We start from the raw sequence: 16901 nt of genomic DNA, 5'->3' as shown, positions 1-16901 counted from the left end.
GAAATTCAACTAATGTAGTTATTTTGGCATGGGGTAATTAGTTTTGGTTAATGCATTTATTTACGAAATGGAATACAGGTACATGGGGGAAAACATCAGTACTCAGTGAGATTCATTGTTTTTTTTTATTTTTGTTGAAAAATACATAAAGTAAAAAAAAAACAAATAATTATGCTACAAGGATCCCCGTTTTTGAACACCTAAAAGAGGAAAACATTTACACAAAAGTATTGTATACATATATATATATATATATATCTATATATCTATATTCATTTGTAGACATGAGGCCACAAGAGCAGTCTCTGCGAGGAGTTTGTATCAGGGAAAAGTAACTTGGGTGCAAAGAAACAGACATCCTATCCCCATTTATGCCCCTTCCCTCAAATAAACAAATTATATATTTCTACAATGAAGTGCGTCATATCGGTGAAAAAATGTCATCCCAGAAAAATATATCAGAGTTGGGGAGAAAGGGTTTACCTAACATTTCTCTGTACAAAACCAAAGAAGAGTTTGGAAATAATAGCACCTGATGTCTAATGGTGGTCTAAAATGCACCATTGATGACACCTGCTCCTTGGCTTGTTACTCTGCTCTTGGGGAACACTGCTGCCCTCCTCAATGGGCAAGATCTAGTTGCCGTATTGATTAGACTCATCGTTCTTATGTTCGTGCATACTTGCAAAGTAAACAAATTTACAATTGGAGACATTGAGGTTCAGATCGTATGTAAGAATTTGACTTTAGTTTAAAAGAATATCAACCCACAGCTGCTGCGAGTGAAGCAAAAAGGCATCACCAAAATGGAAGCAAAAAGTGACTGATTCAACTTGAAGGTGCTGAAATTTATTGGGGATTATGTAGTCTAACAACAGTGAATTAATGACCATTTTCTCCCCACTGCTCAAAAGTTAAGACAAAAACAACAAAAAAGGACTCCTGAGTCTCTTTTTAGGTAAATTGTAAATAGCAGAGGAGTGAGCAAGCACTCTTGATGAGGTCCTCACTCCTGCGCCACTGCGGTACAGGTCTACATGAATGTCCTCGCTTTGCCGCATCACTTTTGAATCCGGCTTTAGGATATTCTCTGAATCAGTTTTTCGTCCGACAGGCAGTAGAGCGTGTTGACTGATAGCTCTGAGATAAAGGACTCGCACGCTTTGCGGGAGACGCCTTTACAGCCTCGCAGGTCGAGTAGTGATATGCAGGACAGGCGGCGGAGATACATCAGACATGTGTCTGTGAGTTTACTGCTCCCTGAAACAGAAACACAAATCATCATTAGAACTGGTCAAATAAGAGTTTAAGAATCTTTGCTCTGCATTTTAAACCATCTGTCTCTCACCTCCTAGGTTGAGTTCTGTTAGTGTGTTCCGGGTGGACGAACCCACCGCAGTCAGCAGATTGATGGAGTGGTCTGTAAGGCTGTTGCAGTGAGAAAGGTCCAGTTTTGTCAAGTGGGGCATGTGGCGAATCACCAGGCGCAGGGTAGAGTCACTAATGTCCAAGCCAGCAAGTCGCAAGCACTGCATGGTCCTCAACTGACTGCGGTTGTCACAGCCTAGAACACCACCAAGAAGGAAATCCGTCAGTTGCTTCAAGAATCACAAAATGTCTAGTTAAGAATAAATATACTATCTCATAAAGTGAGAGATGAAGTGTTTTTCTATTACATTTTTAGTCAAGAAAAATCATTGCAAAATATGAGTACACAAAAACAACTGTCACATTATGTTCATGTGTCTTCAGGAGGTGTGGCCTAGTGAGTGCTCTCCAGAGTTTTGACTCTAGCTCCAGTTGACCATTTACCCGAACACGTGGTTTGTTTAGTGTTAGCATGTTGTTTGTGCTCCTTGCAAATGTTTACTTTTTGTAGTTATCAACTGTATCTGTTCAATAAACAGCAAAGTCGGCAACTGTTGCTCTCCTTTTTGTTTTCCAATCACTCAAGTGGCAGCAAATCTGAATCTTGCTCTAATTCAAATTTGGGCTCGCAACAAGAAGCAATAAAATAAATATAAATCAAAATTATTGACCAAGCAAGGGCTCATGACTTAAAAAAACCCATAAATTGGCCCATTCAGAACTCAAGGTACTATTGAATTAAAGCAGAAAAACAGGCACCTGGAGGAGTGACCAAGTCCCTGATCTGAGCATCCTTGACCCCGTCTGCATATCGTACATCCAGAGTGCGGAGGAGAGGGCAAGCAGAGGAACAGAGTGCTGAAATGGAAGTCCAGGAACAACCTGCCAACATCAGATCCTTCAGACCTGAAAAACAAAAGATTAGCGCTTTGCTGATTTCACTTTAACAAGAACACCCGAATGTAAATACATCTTTATTTATATAGAGCTTTCACAACAGATGCAGTTGTAACAAAGCGCTTTACACAACATTTACAATAAAACATAAAAAAGAACACATAAAAATAGATAAGAAAACTAGTAAAACAACCTCATTCTAACGATTAAATGGGCAATTCTGGAGGCATGGCGCTTGTTTCTTCCTTTAGTAAGGTTTTCATAAAAGTTGGCTGTTTTAATGCTTTTGTTTGTCACTGCTCTCAAATGAGATGACTGGGGCCGCCTTTTGAGGTAGTAGGATTTTCAGAGGTGGGCATTCAGTCAGTACTGACGGAGGGGACACCCGGTTTGCTGGTGAATGGCGGGATAATTTTAAAAACAAACTGACCAATCAATTGAAATGGGTTTTCATCAGTCACTGGAATCGCCACGACATATGGAAACACGTGATGCGTGTCTTGCATGTGGGTATTCATGGGGTGTGAATACACCGGGCTGTTTCTAGCAGAGCGGAAAAGGAGCTCCCTGTCCTCCAACATTAAAAAAAAAAAAAAAAAAAAGCACTCCATTCTAGTGATTCCATGTGTCTGTTTTTTTTAATGGAAATCGAGAATCTTTGTATGAGTCTAATATTTTATGTATATGTATTTATTTGCATATAAACCTTTATGGTTATGTTTTATTTTTAATTTTTTGTTAAAGACTGGCAAAATGATTTATTTCGAAAATATTTTGTGAACAATTACTTCCCTGTTTGGGTCAAGTACACTTGATGGTGAGAGAGTCGAACAGAGAGAAAACACTGCAGAGAAAGTGCGTAATAGCGTCGGATGGACTTTTATTCACTTCGATGTATCTACTACTGGTTTACAAGGCGTACACGGTGCGTTATTTTGTTTATTTATTGAAAGTTTGAGTCATGCGGCACGGTGGCTAACTGGTTAGCACAGCACAGAGGTCCAGGCTTCAAATCGGGGCTCCGGGCCTTCCTGTGTGGAGTTTGCATGTTCTTCCCGCGCCTGCGTGGGTTTTTTCCGAGTCTTCCGGTTTTCTCCCACATTCCAAAAACATCCATGGTAGTTTAATTGAATACTCTAAATTGCACCCCACCTACTGCCAAAAACAGCTTTGGACAGGCGTCTATGGGCAGTAGACGGGGTACATTCTGAACTGGTTCCCAGCCAATCGCAGGGCACACACAGACAAACAACCATTCACACTCACAGTCACACCTAAGGACAATTTAGAGTGTACCATTAACCTACCCTGCATGTTTTTGGAATGTGGGAGGAAAACGGAGTACTCAGAGAAAACAAACGCAGGCACCAGGCATGGTGAGAACATGCAAACTCCACACAGAAAGGCTGGGAGCTGGAATTCAGCCCATGGCCATGGCACTGTGAAGCAGGTGTGCTATGAATTAGTTATTTATGTTTCAAATGTATGCTATTATTGTAACACACATACTGTACTTTGTAACGGTGCAATATAATATCTCTATACAGGTAATCATAAACTCTTACATTTGCCACATGCAATATTATTATATAATATACAGTATGCCATACATCATCTACTACCAAAAAGACGTCAATAAGTGTGCATTACAAGATTAGTTTATGTACATCAGGGCATTTTATATGGGGGAAATGTGTGAGGACAACACAAGAAATAAAAGTAAACTGGGTAGAAAACACATAAACCTGTGTTGTTCAGTATTTTTTGTGTTTTGGAACATCGTCCCTCAGCGACACTGTCCAACTTTGCTCTCATGAAAGCTCTTTTTTACGCACTTAACAGAAAAACATACTGTCTTCAAAGTGTCGAAGCCAGGGGAATTTACATAAACAGTCAAACTTGATTTGATGCCTTGTCTCCCAACTAAATGGTCGTTTCAATGTGTCACAGTCGCTCATCCTGCTTCGTTTCTTTTTCCCAACACAGGACGGGGGGATTCAAAGGTGGTTTGCCCGACTGGAGAGCAATGATGTTGGTTTGGGCTTTCTTCGATTCAGGGTTCTAGCAAACGGGCTGGATATCTTGCTAATGCCACTCTGCCGCTGGCATATGTATACATTGCATCATCGGATTGACAAGTGGTGTGTGCATGTGTGTGTGTGTGTGTGTGTGTGTTTTTGTTGAAACTTTGTTGAACCAGCAATGTTGTCTTAGAGTTATTACTGAAATGTGTAACTGGTAGCGAAGAAATTTTGAGGATTATTTGCATATGGACATTTGCATTTTGTACTGCAGCAATGGCTTTTGACATGGGTTTTGCCAGGACAATTTTGATGGACAAACTGGGCCTTTGCCATAGTGGTGAATATGGGAAATATTTACCACGTCATTCTCCATTTCAACTCGTCACTGGTGACATAGCGAACGGGGAGCGTAAACCTTGCTATATGAGCCTGTCCCTGTTGGTTATGTAAAAGTGATTACCTGGGAGGCGGCCAACAAGCCAGCTGAGTTGTCTTTTGGAGATGTTGGTCCAGGAAAGATCAAGCGAAGCAGGTTGTCTCTTTATGATGCCAGTTAGCGCTTGAGGCGTTACGATGCGTTTGATGCTCAGGTCGATCTGCGCCCAAAGCCGCTTGTCGAGGCACCTGCACATGAGCAAACATAAACCAGAGAGTATTATTATTTATGAGCAACAAGCAACATTGTATGCTACACCTAACAGCAGAGGGTGAATATTACTCTTACAGTGAAATAAAATGTCAAACACTTACCATTTGTACCAGTTCTTGCAGACTACCATACATACACAGAGATCTGCTCGACTTAAGTATCGGAAGACAGACACCCACACTTCCCTCTCGCAGTCCGGCCCACTCCCACTGCCCTCCCTGTCAGCTTCACTGCCTTCCTCCTGCAGGGCAGACAAAGGGACGCGATGGTGTGGAAGCTCAGAGGAGCAAGACGAGGAGGCACCGTTGCTCAGCTTTGCCCCACCGCTTGACTTTTTTCTTTTGGCGACATTGTGTCCCTCCATGTGGTGGGATGTGCACGTGGGTCCACTGCGGGTGATTGCTGGCACATTACTGTTGGAATGTTTATTTGGATTTCTGATAGGGGGTCTGATGAGGGTTTTGTTGTGGTTGTGTTTTGCCGGAGCAGCAAATTGAGGGGTGATTGCCTCTAGTTTGGGAACAATTGCTGAAGGCTCCTGCTTGTCATTGGTTGGCCTTTGGAGTGTCACTTTAACAAATGAACCATCAGTGCGCCGCTCCATCTCATCGCCATCATCTTCTCCACCATTTTGGTTGGCGTCTCGCCGCTCTTCCTCGCCTCTGTCTTTGGCTGCTTGTCCACCTTGCCTCGACTCTGGCCGGTTCTCTTTATTGCCGACCAGCCTGCCATTTTGTGCCCTCTCCACTTCTTCATCATCAGAGCTGCTGCTGTGAGCGCTGCTACTGCTACTGTCTTCACACTCGACTTCTAACCCCTGATGGTACCTACTACCTGTCATTCCTCTACCCGCACCTCCTCCACGCAGCCTCACCCCTCTCCCATGCCCTCTGCGGGGCTCTCCCTTGGGTTGAAAGGTAAAACTGGAAGAAGACTGTTGCTGGAGTGACCCAGTGACCCTAGAAGAGGTGCCATGAAGGGTGCCACTTGGGCAGGAGGTGCCCCGACCTCTTCCCTGAGATAGTGTGCTCACTGGAGAGCGCAGGCGGGACTGTAACCTGGCGCGCTCCATTGCTTGCCTTTGCTACAAATGAAAATAAATACGTTTCAACACAAATGACTTTACATACAAGTTTATTGCACACATAAGAGTTGAACTTACTGCAAGAATTCTGCTGCGTTCTAGTTTTATCTACCATTAAAAAAAAGGAACAAAAATAAGACAGCATTATTCACACATTACATAAAATATATGATTACATTACTGCCACGTTGCAGTAATTGCATACAAAGGCAGCAACATATTTTTGCAGGTGTAACAATTGCTTACCCTTTTCTTAAGTCGAAGCTCCAGTAGACTCGCTCTTTTGCGGTTCTGCCGATGTTGCAGTAGCAATTTCTGAGAGGGTGGTGGGGCTGTGGGTCGAGCTGTGGGTCTTAATGTGGGTCTGCCACGTCGGCCCCGCATCACACCTTCACCTATGCCGACACCTTCCCGATGGCCAAATTTGGACGGAGGGAAGGACGTTGAGCTCTCTGACTCGTCACTTTCCCCTTCACTGGAAGACTTGCGTCAGGAAAAGATTGATCATGGTATTGTAAAGAGAGTTATTGGTTAGGAAGAAAAATATGAACGCATACCTCTGACTCCGAACCTTTGCTGTGATAACACCTGGGACATTCCCAAAGGCTCGGCAAATCTGTATTAATTTTCCCCTCGCCAGGATCCTTAGAAAAAGCCATTGAGAGGTTCAAGCATCCACCGGGGGTAGGGTAAGGTATATATAAAAAAAGATTAACCATTGGAAAATTATTTACTTTGTTTAAAGCACTCACCTTCATGCAACGCCGATGGGTGATTCGTGAACAAACAGAGCACTCCATGAGTGTGTGAGTGCTTGGATCAGATTCTTCTGCTTCCCCTTCTTCACAGATGGCACATCGGGCGGTATTAGGCAAAGCAGGCTACAGAGATAAGAAATGTTTCGTTTGAGCACATGCGCATTTTGACACACCAAACACCTCCAAAAAAGACATTTTTTATTCCAATAAAAAATATATATAACAGGCCCTTCACAGAGACAAACTCACCATGAGACACTGTCTCATGATGCAGCCCTTCTTCATTCTTCCAGGCCCGCCAAACTTCCTCATGTCCAGACAGAACTGGCAGTCACCGCACTCTTTCCTACAGCAGCCAGCACAAGTCTTGCACCGCACTCGCCGACGCCTCAAAGCAGAGAGCCGTGAACGTTTGTGGGATCTCTGGCCCAGTGGTTTGTGTAGGGGAGGGGCCAAGCGGGGACGGTGAAGTGGCGCTGGTGGAGGTGATGGGGGTCGGTACCATGATGGCTAAATAAAAGAAAGCGAAAGAACCGTCAACTGAATTTTTTGGGGGCAAATATGTGCGTGTGTGTACACACACACGCAAGCACACATACGGAGTTGAATTGAGGTTGGTGCAATTACAATTTTAGGCAGATTATTGTATTTTAGTACCTTATGCATCATATTTTCAAGATAGAATTGTGGATTGCTTTTGTATAACTTGGAAATCATTCTACTTACTCTTTTGGGCCACTTGACAATGGGTTCTCCAGTATAGGACAGCTTAGGGATATCCGTAGCATGCTCTTTCAGAACAGCCTACACACGAACAAGAGTGAAGGAAACTGTCACTCTGATGTGGCTTGGATGAAGCTATTGAAACTCTTGTAAATTCAGTTTTGTATGTCGTTATCGGGTGACCTAAGCTAAATACCCACCCTCATGTCTTCTAATAAAGCTGCAGCATTCTCGATCCCTGAAGGGACGCACTTTTTGTTCGCAGGCAATTCCTCCAACTTCCCCACAAGATTCCACAACCCTTCAAGCTCAAAGGGTGTCAATATGTGCTGTGGTCTGATAACTTTGTTGTTCTCTTCTGTTTGGACATCTTCATCTTCAGATTCCTTCGACTTTACTTCAACATCTCTGTTGACGACATTGGAGGTACCATTGCCCATGTTGTCATCGGTTCCAAGGTCCGCCCGAGTCAGGCCTTTAAAGAGACAGAGCTTACTCTAAGTATCAAATAGACAAGATCTTGCAGGAGCAACATTCAAGGCTTGTGTTAAGAGTCCCAACCTATTCCAAGGGAGTATTTTTGGAACTCAGGGGTAAGGTGGGAGATGTTTGTCAGGCAGTACAGGTATCTCTCCAGAACATACCAGCACATCTCATAGTAAAATGGATAGCGAAACTTGGCTGGGACCTAAAAAGAACAGACCAAACTACATGAGAAAAATACCAAATTTCCGGGATTAAAAGATCCACCACAATATTGGAGGAGGGGGTGGGGCAGGTATGGAGGAGCAGCAGGAGCATAAAGGTCCGAGAGCAGTGAATGTAGAAGTGTTTGCGGGTGTAGAGAATGTTTTTTTTCGCTAGGGTTCATTAAATGTAAAAGGTTGGATAAGTTTTTAATGACAGCAAACCGTTTTTCTTGTTGCGAGCCAATTTTGAACATGTTCACAACTTCCTGCCGCCAAATAAAGCTGTGTGACGATGTGTTGCAGAGTTATAGATCACGTTGCTCACCCGAGTGCGATCTTCAATGCTGTAGATGTTGAGCTGCATGGGAATATTAAAGCTGTGAAGGAAATTCCCCCCAAACACCAGGGTGTCCTCAGGTGTGTACACCGCATGGATCCAACCTGCAATAACCCATACATGATGGTAATATACATTCTTTACGCCCAACCAGTTGATCGCGATTGACCAGTTGCCCGCGAACTGAACCAGAGTTGATTGCGAGGGGTGAAAGACTGAAATTTGGGGGGAGAGGGGGGTATCTGTGTGTGTGTGTGTGTTAATATTACATATTTTTGTGTTAGGATGCTTATGGTGCAGTGTGCACTGTCAGTTTCACTTGTTTGATCTGCAATTCACCAATGGCACTGGCAAAGAATGGGAATCTGGAGTGCCAGGAGACCCTCTCAGGCTCAAATTAAGTTCTTGTAACAGGTAAAGTAAAGGTACTTCGTTGTTACAAATCGGCATTATTAAAACAGTGCACGTGAAGTACGACCGTGATGTTCCTGCACTTAAGCTGTTACAAAAGTGCGTCTCATGCCTCCGCGTCAAGTCTCTAATAAGGTAGTCAGTGCTTTTCTTTTCACAAACTCTTGTATCGACTCTATTTTTCAGTTTCGTTCATGTTTGGGCCCATAATGGCCGATAGTCATCGTGGAGTGTGCGTGTGCGGTAAGGGGTCGAATGTGGGAGGTTGGTTGCTTGAAAAGTAGATCATTGATCAAAAAAGGTTGGGCACCCCTGCTTTACACTGTACTGCAGAGTCAGTGTATTTATTGGTGACAGACCTGAGGGAATCATGAAGGTGTTGCCCTGCTTGAGCTCTATCCTCTGGCAGTCGTGACACTTGTCGCCCAGGAAGATATCTCCCTGTTTTCCAGATAAAACCCAGTTCTCATACATCTCCAGGTTCTGAGGGGTGGGTGGAATCAACCAGAACACCTGCAGAAGACATGTGTAAACGCGTCACAACAGGACAGTATAAAACACCGGCACGACAAAAAGACACCCACTAGTAGGGCAGCAGAAATCGAATATTTTTAGAAATCGAGTATTATACTATTTGCTCCACTGATGAATGAGAGAAAAGGTGATTTTGCAGAATTAAACAATACCAACGTAATATTTACATGACACATAAGGTGCTGGTATTCAGAGTTCCTCAGTGGCCCGGGGCCTCAGTGTTCACTTATGCTACACTGACATTGCAAGTCGGGTTAAATCCTTCCAAAAGGAATGGCCTGAACAAGTTAGGCCAGAACATGTCAAATGTTAAATATTCTGTTAGATTTCTTACCGAGGGTGAAGGAGGTGAGAAAATGACACATACACACATATTTTCTTAAATGCTTCTATAATATAGGATTAAGATGCTAAATACGAAATAATCATTGAGTCTTATTTTCTTACAACATAAATGAACAGCGCCGGTGCCAGTTCTGGCAGGGCCAGCACAAGATCACTTATGATGGCCTGCTACTCAAAAAGTCTCAATGTTGGACTCTCTGTATTATTTTTGTGCACTTGGGGTCACCATCTTCACGTTCTACAGCATATTATCTGACTTTGAATGTGTGGGGCTATAAAAGGCGAGGCGTCGAAAGGTGAGTGACATGCGTGTCAGCATGCAGTCAGCTCTGGTTTGCGCATTGAGTGCCTGAGTGTCAGTTGCGGTCACAGAAGCTTGCATCTGAATGTGAAGCGTTTCTTTAATTTATTCTCTTTATTCAGAGCCATTGAAAGCTCACTGAGAGCTCTGTCTGACTATCATTGCTGGAGCATTTCAACACATTCTAACTAGCAGTGATACAGTGACTTGTGTTGGCAATCGTAGACATGCTTGCAGTGCTTGGCAGTAGACATATTACATTTTATCTTTTTTTTTTCTAAGTGTGATATGATCGGCAAACTTTGGATAGTCTCTCGTCTTTTGTAGACAAATATTACCTGTGAAGATTTGAGGCAGACATTTTGCTTCAACTTTTTTTGTAATCGTGTTATTGGATTGCTTCAAATTTTTTTTGTAATACAGTTATTCGATTCATGGTTTCAGCCCGGCACTAACCTTTCCGCCTCGGAGTATATGGTACCAGACTGAAGTGCCTCCAAAGTCAATATGGAAATCTGTGAAGCAGCCCTGCACACTCATCAGACAGTACCTGTAACAAGTGAGATCCGGATAAAACATTTTTAAAAAGGGGGTTAATTGCAAATGTTGTTGCAACTACGTTTTTTTCCCCTGACGATTTGGATCAACTTACTTCTGTACTTTGGGATATTGCATGTCAATGATGGCATTTGTAGAGTCCCTCTGCCTCTCCTTGAGGTGGCGAGGCCACATGTTGTCCACCCAGTCAATTAGATCCACCTGAAATAAGCAATAGCAAGTACCATCAGTATAAAATACTTTTCTCTCGAAGGGTGCTTCCTGTATGTAATGTAAAACCATACGGCAAAAAAGTCAGTGTGTTCTTACTGAAGCCGGTCGTTGGACCAGGTTCTCCAATCTGGTGTGGCTAAACTCCAAGCTGATAACATTGTAAAGTTTCTCTCTTTCGGAAGGAGGTGTCTCATAGTAGCGCCGCCACTGTGCCATTGACATCTCGATTCCCTTCTGGGTGTTCACATCCATCACATCAACGATGCGGCGACTGCCTGTGATAAAATAAACAGCAGTTCAGTTAGTAAGGAGACAAGTTAGATTATGTGTACTGTATATTTCTTGAGCTTAATATTCAGCAGAGGGTGTTTAGTGATGGAGAATGAACAGAATCTTACCAACAAACACCTTCACATCACTCACGCTGAAATCAGAGTCTGGCATTCTGCAAGAGTAAGTGTAAAATGAAGTTTTAATTTCACATGTAAATGATTAACATGTGCTTAAATGTGATGTAATGAAGAGACTAACTGTATCCCAAGGCCTTCATCTTTCTCAAAGATGATGGGATCCCTCAACCCTCCTCGTTGGATGTATTCAAATGTGAAATCTTTGGAAAAATATCAACAAAAAACAACAAATTAGTCTTAACCACCTTTGAACAAGATAGCAAGTGTATATGGAGTGTCCTGTCTGACATGTATAGGCAACAATAAATCATAGATTTTTGCAAACATGATTGAATTGCTTGTAAACTCACACCAACCAAGAGTGTGTGCATTGTATGCCATCTGTTGTGGAGCCTTTCGGTGTGACTGCTCTTTATGAGGGCTTGCCTGTTTGCTCATAAGTTATAGCTCCAAAAATGGCCAAGAGTCTGCCAGATATTAAACTGTGCTCACTTTTCTCTACAGTTGCCCAGCTAAAAACTAGTCAAATAAGTACGTACACTAAAAACCCAAATTTTATTCGAGTAGTTCCTGATTGTCATGAAAATATCTTGTTGCAATCAATTCCTATTTCAAGTAGATCTTCTTGTATCGTCTGTGAAATGCATCTTTCTTTTTCTTCTTGGGCATCGGCGTTTGTGTTGAAGCATCACTTAGCTCTTCTACCATTGCAAAGAAACTTTCCAAATACTGTACATCTGGGGGGTTTTAAAACTAATTTTGATAACTTGTGTTTTTAATATTAACATTGCGCGACCGAGGCAATTAGCATTTCTACATATGTTAGGAGTCAAAATACAACTCATAGGTTGACCAACGGTTCTTGGTGGAATGCTGCTAATAGAGTGTGCATTTGTGCAATATGATGTAAAGTTCAGAACACAAATGCAAATAATCTTTTCTAGCCTAACTTGTCCATAGATGTAAACGTTGAGAGCTCACCTTTTCCTTCCATGTGTTTGACCAATTGAGATCCAAACCTGCTGCACTGCAATTTCTCATCTAGGTCAAACATGCGTCTACCTTCGATTTCATCATCAGAGATTCCGTCATCCTGGTACCGCCGACGCGTACCAGTACGCTGGTGACAGAGAAGGAAAATCAATCTCAGCATTTGAGTCCCCATTTAAAAAAAATAAAATAAAAAATAAAAAAAATAAAAAACACGATAGAGAGCAACGGTATTATAGTTAGCGAAAACTAATGAAATAGCGACAACTAAAATTGACGCCAGACTGAGATGCCATTGAGTCGCAGCAGCCAGAGTGACGTTTCACAAGATGAGTGTCGGAAGCTTTTCAGATAAGTTTGTTTCCCATGTTACGTGGTCGATGCAATAATGTGCAGTTGAGTTTATTATTATGCCATAAAGTTTGATGTTTCAGTGGCTCCAAGCTCTGTTTTCAGCTGATCTACAAAATAAAATAAGAACTAGTGTTTTTCCAAATTAAAAGTGCATTCGATGTTTATAAAACTAAATATAATTATTGTGAAAATGCCGTCCATTTTCATCTATCAATTAATTTCATACAAGAGGTTTCAGAGCATGCAGACTGTTTTTGCTTGGCTCACGGTTGTTCATCTGCTGTTTGGAAGTTCAAACATTTTTTAATCAGGGTTCCAAGCTAAGTGTTTTTTTTTAAATAAATAGAAGCAAAGTGACTCCTGTCCTGAAATTTTAGAGGTGCAAGAAGAAAATTTAGGGGTGCACGTGCACATTGTAAATGGACTTGTGTAAAGGTTCCGATTTTCACTCAGTTAGGAGTATGTGATATGACTGAAAAGTATATCACAATACAAGGATTTCATATTGGTGGATATCAATACTTATTGATTTTTTTTAAACTATTGAAAATAATGACCCCCAAAAAAGTCTGAATTTAGGTAATTTTATTTTAAAAGTCAACTCAATGAAGAAAAAAAATCTAATACAGTAATCCCTCGCTATAACACAGTTCATCTTTCACAGCTGCTGATGCTGATTCAATGATTTTTTTTTTCGTGCAGTTTTCTGTTTTCTTTTTTTACAGTGTGTTGTGTTCTCCACCCTGATTGCCTTAGGGACTGTAGACGAATGTCAATAGTCACCGCGCCTCATTGCTGTACAGCTTGCCAAATTTTCTCCATGACAAAACCCACAATATCGTTGAAAACATTCCCAATCTCGTTGAAAAAGGGTTAATTCTTGGTTTCATTTAATACAATATTGTATCTTATATGAAGAAATTGTAAAAAATGAAGGTGACTATTTCACGGATTTCACTTATCACTGGTTCTTTTTGGAGCATAACCCCCACGATAAATAAGTAATTACTGTAAACTGGTCAAATTACGGATTAAATAAACAACTTTTTAAACATAATGTGCGTATTAGGTATTTCATATCAGTCAATATTGACATTTTTATAGACCTATTTAATATATATATTTTTTTTTAAAACAATTACTGGTAACTGTTTTTGTGTAGAGTGTAATGTGCAGTGCATTGCACATGCTTATTTGCATTCAAGGGTACCCCAAAGCAGTTTTGTTGTAACACAATACAAACCGTGATGTTTAAAGAAAATTGGGCCAGATAAATATCCAATATTTAAACAAACTACTGAAAAAAGGGTAGCATTTTCTTAAAAAAAAAAAGAAAAATCACAACAATTAAAAATCCATTACTATCATATCCCTAGAGAGTGACGACAGAATTTCTGTTTGTAATATAGCTCGCTTAACCTTCACTTTAAATTACTGAAGATATTTTGGTATTACGACAAAGATGGGCAGACACGTGGGCAGCCTTAAACCTACAAATTGTCTTGATGATGTGCTTGAGAGTTAAGATTTTTTTTATTTTTACTGTTTTCACAAAGAAAAAGAAAGCGATTTATCCATTTTGTATTTATATTGCACTTAATTGAACGGTGTTTGTTTGTTTTTTCTTCTTTCTTCTTTCTGCCTACATTCTTGCTGCTGGAGGCTGTAAATTTCCCCAGTGTGGGACAAATAAAGGATATCTTAATATCTTAAAACACTTCTTGATTCACAACGACACCTGCCTGCCAGAACTGATACCTGAGACAATTGCTACAATCTAATAAAACAATGTCTTAATAATATAGTGCCAGAAACAGAAAGGATAAATTGAATTAGCACACCATTCCAGTTCATGAGGGTCCCAAACAATACAGCACCACAATAGAGCAAAGAACAGCACCACAATAGAGCAGGGGTTAATCTTCCACACATTGTCCCCCTTGAATCCCCCCCCCCCCCCCACACCACCCCTTGCCACTCACCACATGCAACACTGGTTGGGTAGACAGATGGATCAGGCTCTAAAAAACGCGATCAGATATCCCCACCCCCATTCCTCTCTGTATGGAAGTAAACTGTACTGCTATTAATTTAAACTGAGGGCTTCAAAGCTGTACACAAATAAAAGTGCGTTATTGTTTATACAATGGCGCAATAATATGGTACGTGTTTATTTACATTCTTCCCCCCAGAAAATGCAGTGGGCATTCAGTGCTAATATTGGAGAGTGTTATCAACAAATGCTGTTAGGTTTAAAAATGACTTCTCCAGACATAAATTCTCCCAAATGGGGTCCCTTTATCCAAATGATAATTTAATACAATCAAACAATAAATAACAGCTCGGACATCAGAAAAGAAGCGGATAGTGAAGCAACTCTTCCCAACACTGTCAGGTCAAGACAATGAACTTGACCCTCTTTTGAACCTGGAGTCGTTCAGACACACTCAGTGCTCCCGTTTTACAACGCACACCCGAACAAACAAGAGCTCGACCAGAGCCGCAGCATCAAGTGGCCCACGAATCAAACGAATTACATTAATCCTACTTTGTAAGCGATCCTAAACTTGTTCAAATGTATCACGAATCACGATAGGCTGCTTTTGGCGATATAAGTCAGTCAGGAAGGAGTTTACTTACCAGGCGTTTGCTGTATCGCGTATGAGGATCCTCCATGGTCTCTAAACGACAGGCAGTCTCATGAGAAGCGTAAAAGAAAAAAAAAGTCCATTGCACTCCAATGTTGTAGCTCTTTTTTGACACGATTTCTTCTCGGTGGTAAAGCTAGCTAAACATCTCAGCATTAGCTAACAGTGATGACAGGAAGCTATGGCTAGATTTTCGACCCAAAAAAGGATTTAAAAAAACAATTAAGTCGCGTCTATTACTATCGACGAGTGTCGACTAAATGGAAGTACTTAAAATGATAACAAGCGATGGTGTTTAAGTGTTTATAATTAATTACACGGCGCTGTAGGCTAGCCCAGTTCCAATGTCTTCGATAACTGGCGCTAGCCGATGTTAGCATCGGCAGTTGTGAGCTTTCCAAGCATTTACCTCTACGTAGGGATGCCGATTAGTCGCAGCAGCCCAAGTGACGTTTCACAAGATGAGCGAGGGAAGCTTCTCAAATGAGTTCGTCCCCATGTTACGAGGTCGAAGCACTGATGTATCTTTATGTTTGTTATTATGCCATAAAGTTAGACGGAGTCGACGATCCGAGCCGCCATTTTCAGCTGGTCAAACAACACACATATTCACGAACCTACAAGAGAGAGGGCGGGCGGGGGAAGGGGGGGGGGAGAGAGAGAGAGAGAGAGAGAGAGAGAGAGAGAGAGAGAGAGAGAGAGATCGGAGAAACACATTTACGACACCCCCTACTGACAACACAACTCGGATATATTTGCATAGAAGCCCTCCCATTGGACGTGGCCTGTACTATTGTAGCAAGATTAGAATACGTTAACATATTGCCGCGTTTGATTTGTACATCGGTTTGCACCATACAGTAGCGTTTCTAAGTGTAATTATTTGGACTGGTCAACACATTTTAATAAATATTTTAATGAGAGATGCAAGTTAACTTTTGTAGATGATTTTCTGATTCCAATCTGCTCTCTAGCTCATCATGCTTTCAAAAGAATATTTTGTTAACAACAACAACAACAACAATAATATAGAACTATATACAGTATTTAATGATATTTGTGAATTAAGATTTTGGTTCAGGAACAGGTGTTTTTTTCTGAAACATCATTGGTACAAATTACACCACATGGCAAAATCTGTGGGGGGCATTGGTTAGCATGTCCGCCTCACAGTGCACAGGTCATGGCTTTGATTCCGGCCCCAGCCTTCCTGGGTGGAGTTTATGCTCTAAATTGTCGCTTGGTGTGATTATGAGTGTGAATATTTTTTGTCTTCGTGTGCCCTGCGATGGGCTGGCAACCAGTTCAGGGTGTATACTGCCTACTGCCCAAAGACATGTGGGATAGGCTCCAGCGTGGTCAGATAATGGATGGATGGATGGGGTGGTAAAGTGTGTATTGCGCTGGCTTTGAAGGGTTATATTTCAAAAACAACTCAAAAGCCTGATGTGCTTGCAAAAAGCGATGGCATAAAAAAAGTACATACAGTACATACAAACACGAAGCTGTAGTGTTCATTGACGAAAAAGAGATTGGCTCACATCTCCTGTCCCATGTAAATCCACTTCAATTCCAAGCCGCGACTCCCACTTCCACATCCGCATCGCC

At 41.6% G+C, this 16901-nt stretch overlaps 1 protein-coding gene across 2 annotated transcripts; it reads right to left on the bottom strand.

Annotated features, from left to right (window-relative positions):
• Window positions 1-111: 111 nt before the first annotated feature.
• Window positions 112-15920, bottom strand: kdm2ab (lysine (K)-specific demethylase 2Ab). 2 transcript variants are annotated; one of them, XM_086136697.1, is made up of 23 exons: window positions 15703-15920; window positions 15286-15342; window positions 12283-12421; window positions 11423-11501; window positions 11290-11336; window positions 10988-11166; window positions 10773-10879; window positions 10577-10670; window positions 9300-9453; window positions 8518-8633; window positions 8065-8191; window positions 7704-7978; window positions 7507-7584; window positions 7030-7290; window positions 6775-6903; window positions 6580-6666; window positions 6269-6505; window positions 6101-6130; window positions 5040-6022; window positions 4750-4913; window positions 2128-2274; window positions 1349-1564; window positions 112-1260 (listed from the first exon to the last, which is right to left on the bottom strand). In XM_086136697.1, exons 2-23 carry the CDS (start codon window positions 15319-15321, stop codon window positions 1079-1081), a joined length of 3867 nt encoding a protein of 1288 aa, XP_085992823.1. In that variant the 5' UTR covers window positions 15322-15342; window positions 15703-15920; the 3' UTR covers window positions 112-1078. The 2 variants fall into 2 exon arrangements, with proteins under 2 accessions (XP_085992823.1, XP_085992814.1); XM_086136688.1 differs by having other exon boundaries at window positions 15286-15326.
• Window positions 15921-16901: the final 981 nt, after the last annotated feature.

This window comes from Hippocampus guttulatus, chromosome 2, assembly GCF_054856545.1.
Source record: "Hippocampus guttulatus isolate MCC_2025c chromosome 2, RoL_Hgut_1.0, whole genome shotgun sequence".
In the NCBI taxonomy this organism is placed as follows: Eukaryota; Metazoa; Chordata; class Actinopteri; order Syngnathiformes; family Syngnathidae; genus Hippocampus; species Hippocampus guttulatus.
This window is presented reverse-complemented; position numbering and strand designations above follow the sequence as displayed.

Excerpts from the sequence above, each read along its gene's own strand:
- kdm2ab (XM_086136697.1), bottom strand. The coding sequence starts at position 15,321 with ATGGAGGATCCTCATACGCGATACAGCAAACGCCTG. Across the intron at positions 9,454-10,576 it reads ATATACTCCGAGGCGGAAAG|GTGTTCTGGTTGATTCCACC; the intron begins GTTAGTGCCGGG and ends TGTCTTCTGCAG. Across the intron at positions 8,192-8,517 it reads GCATTGAAGATCGCACTCGG|GTCCCAGCCAAGTTTCGCTA; the intron begins GTGAGCAACGTG and ends TGTTCTTTTTAG.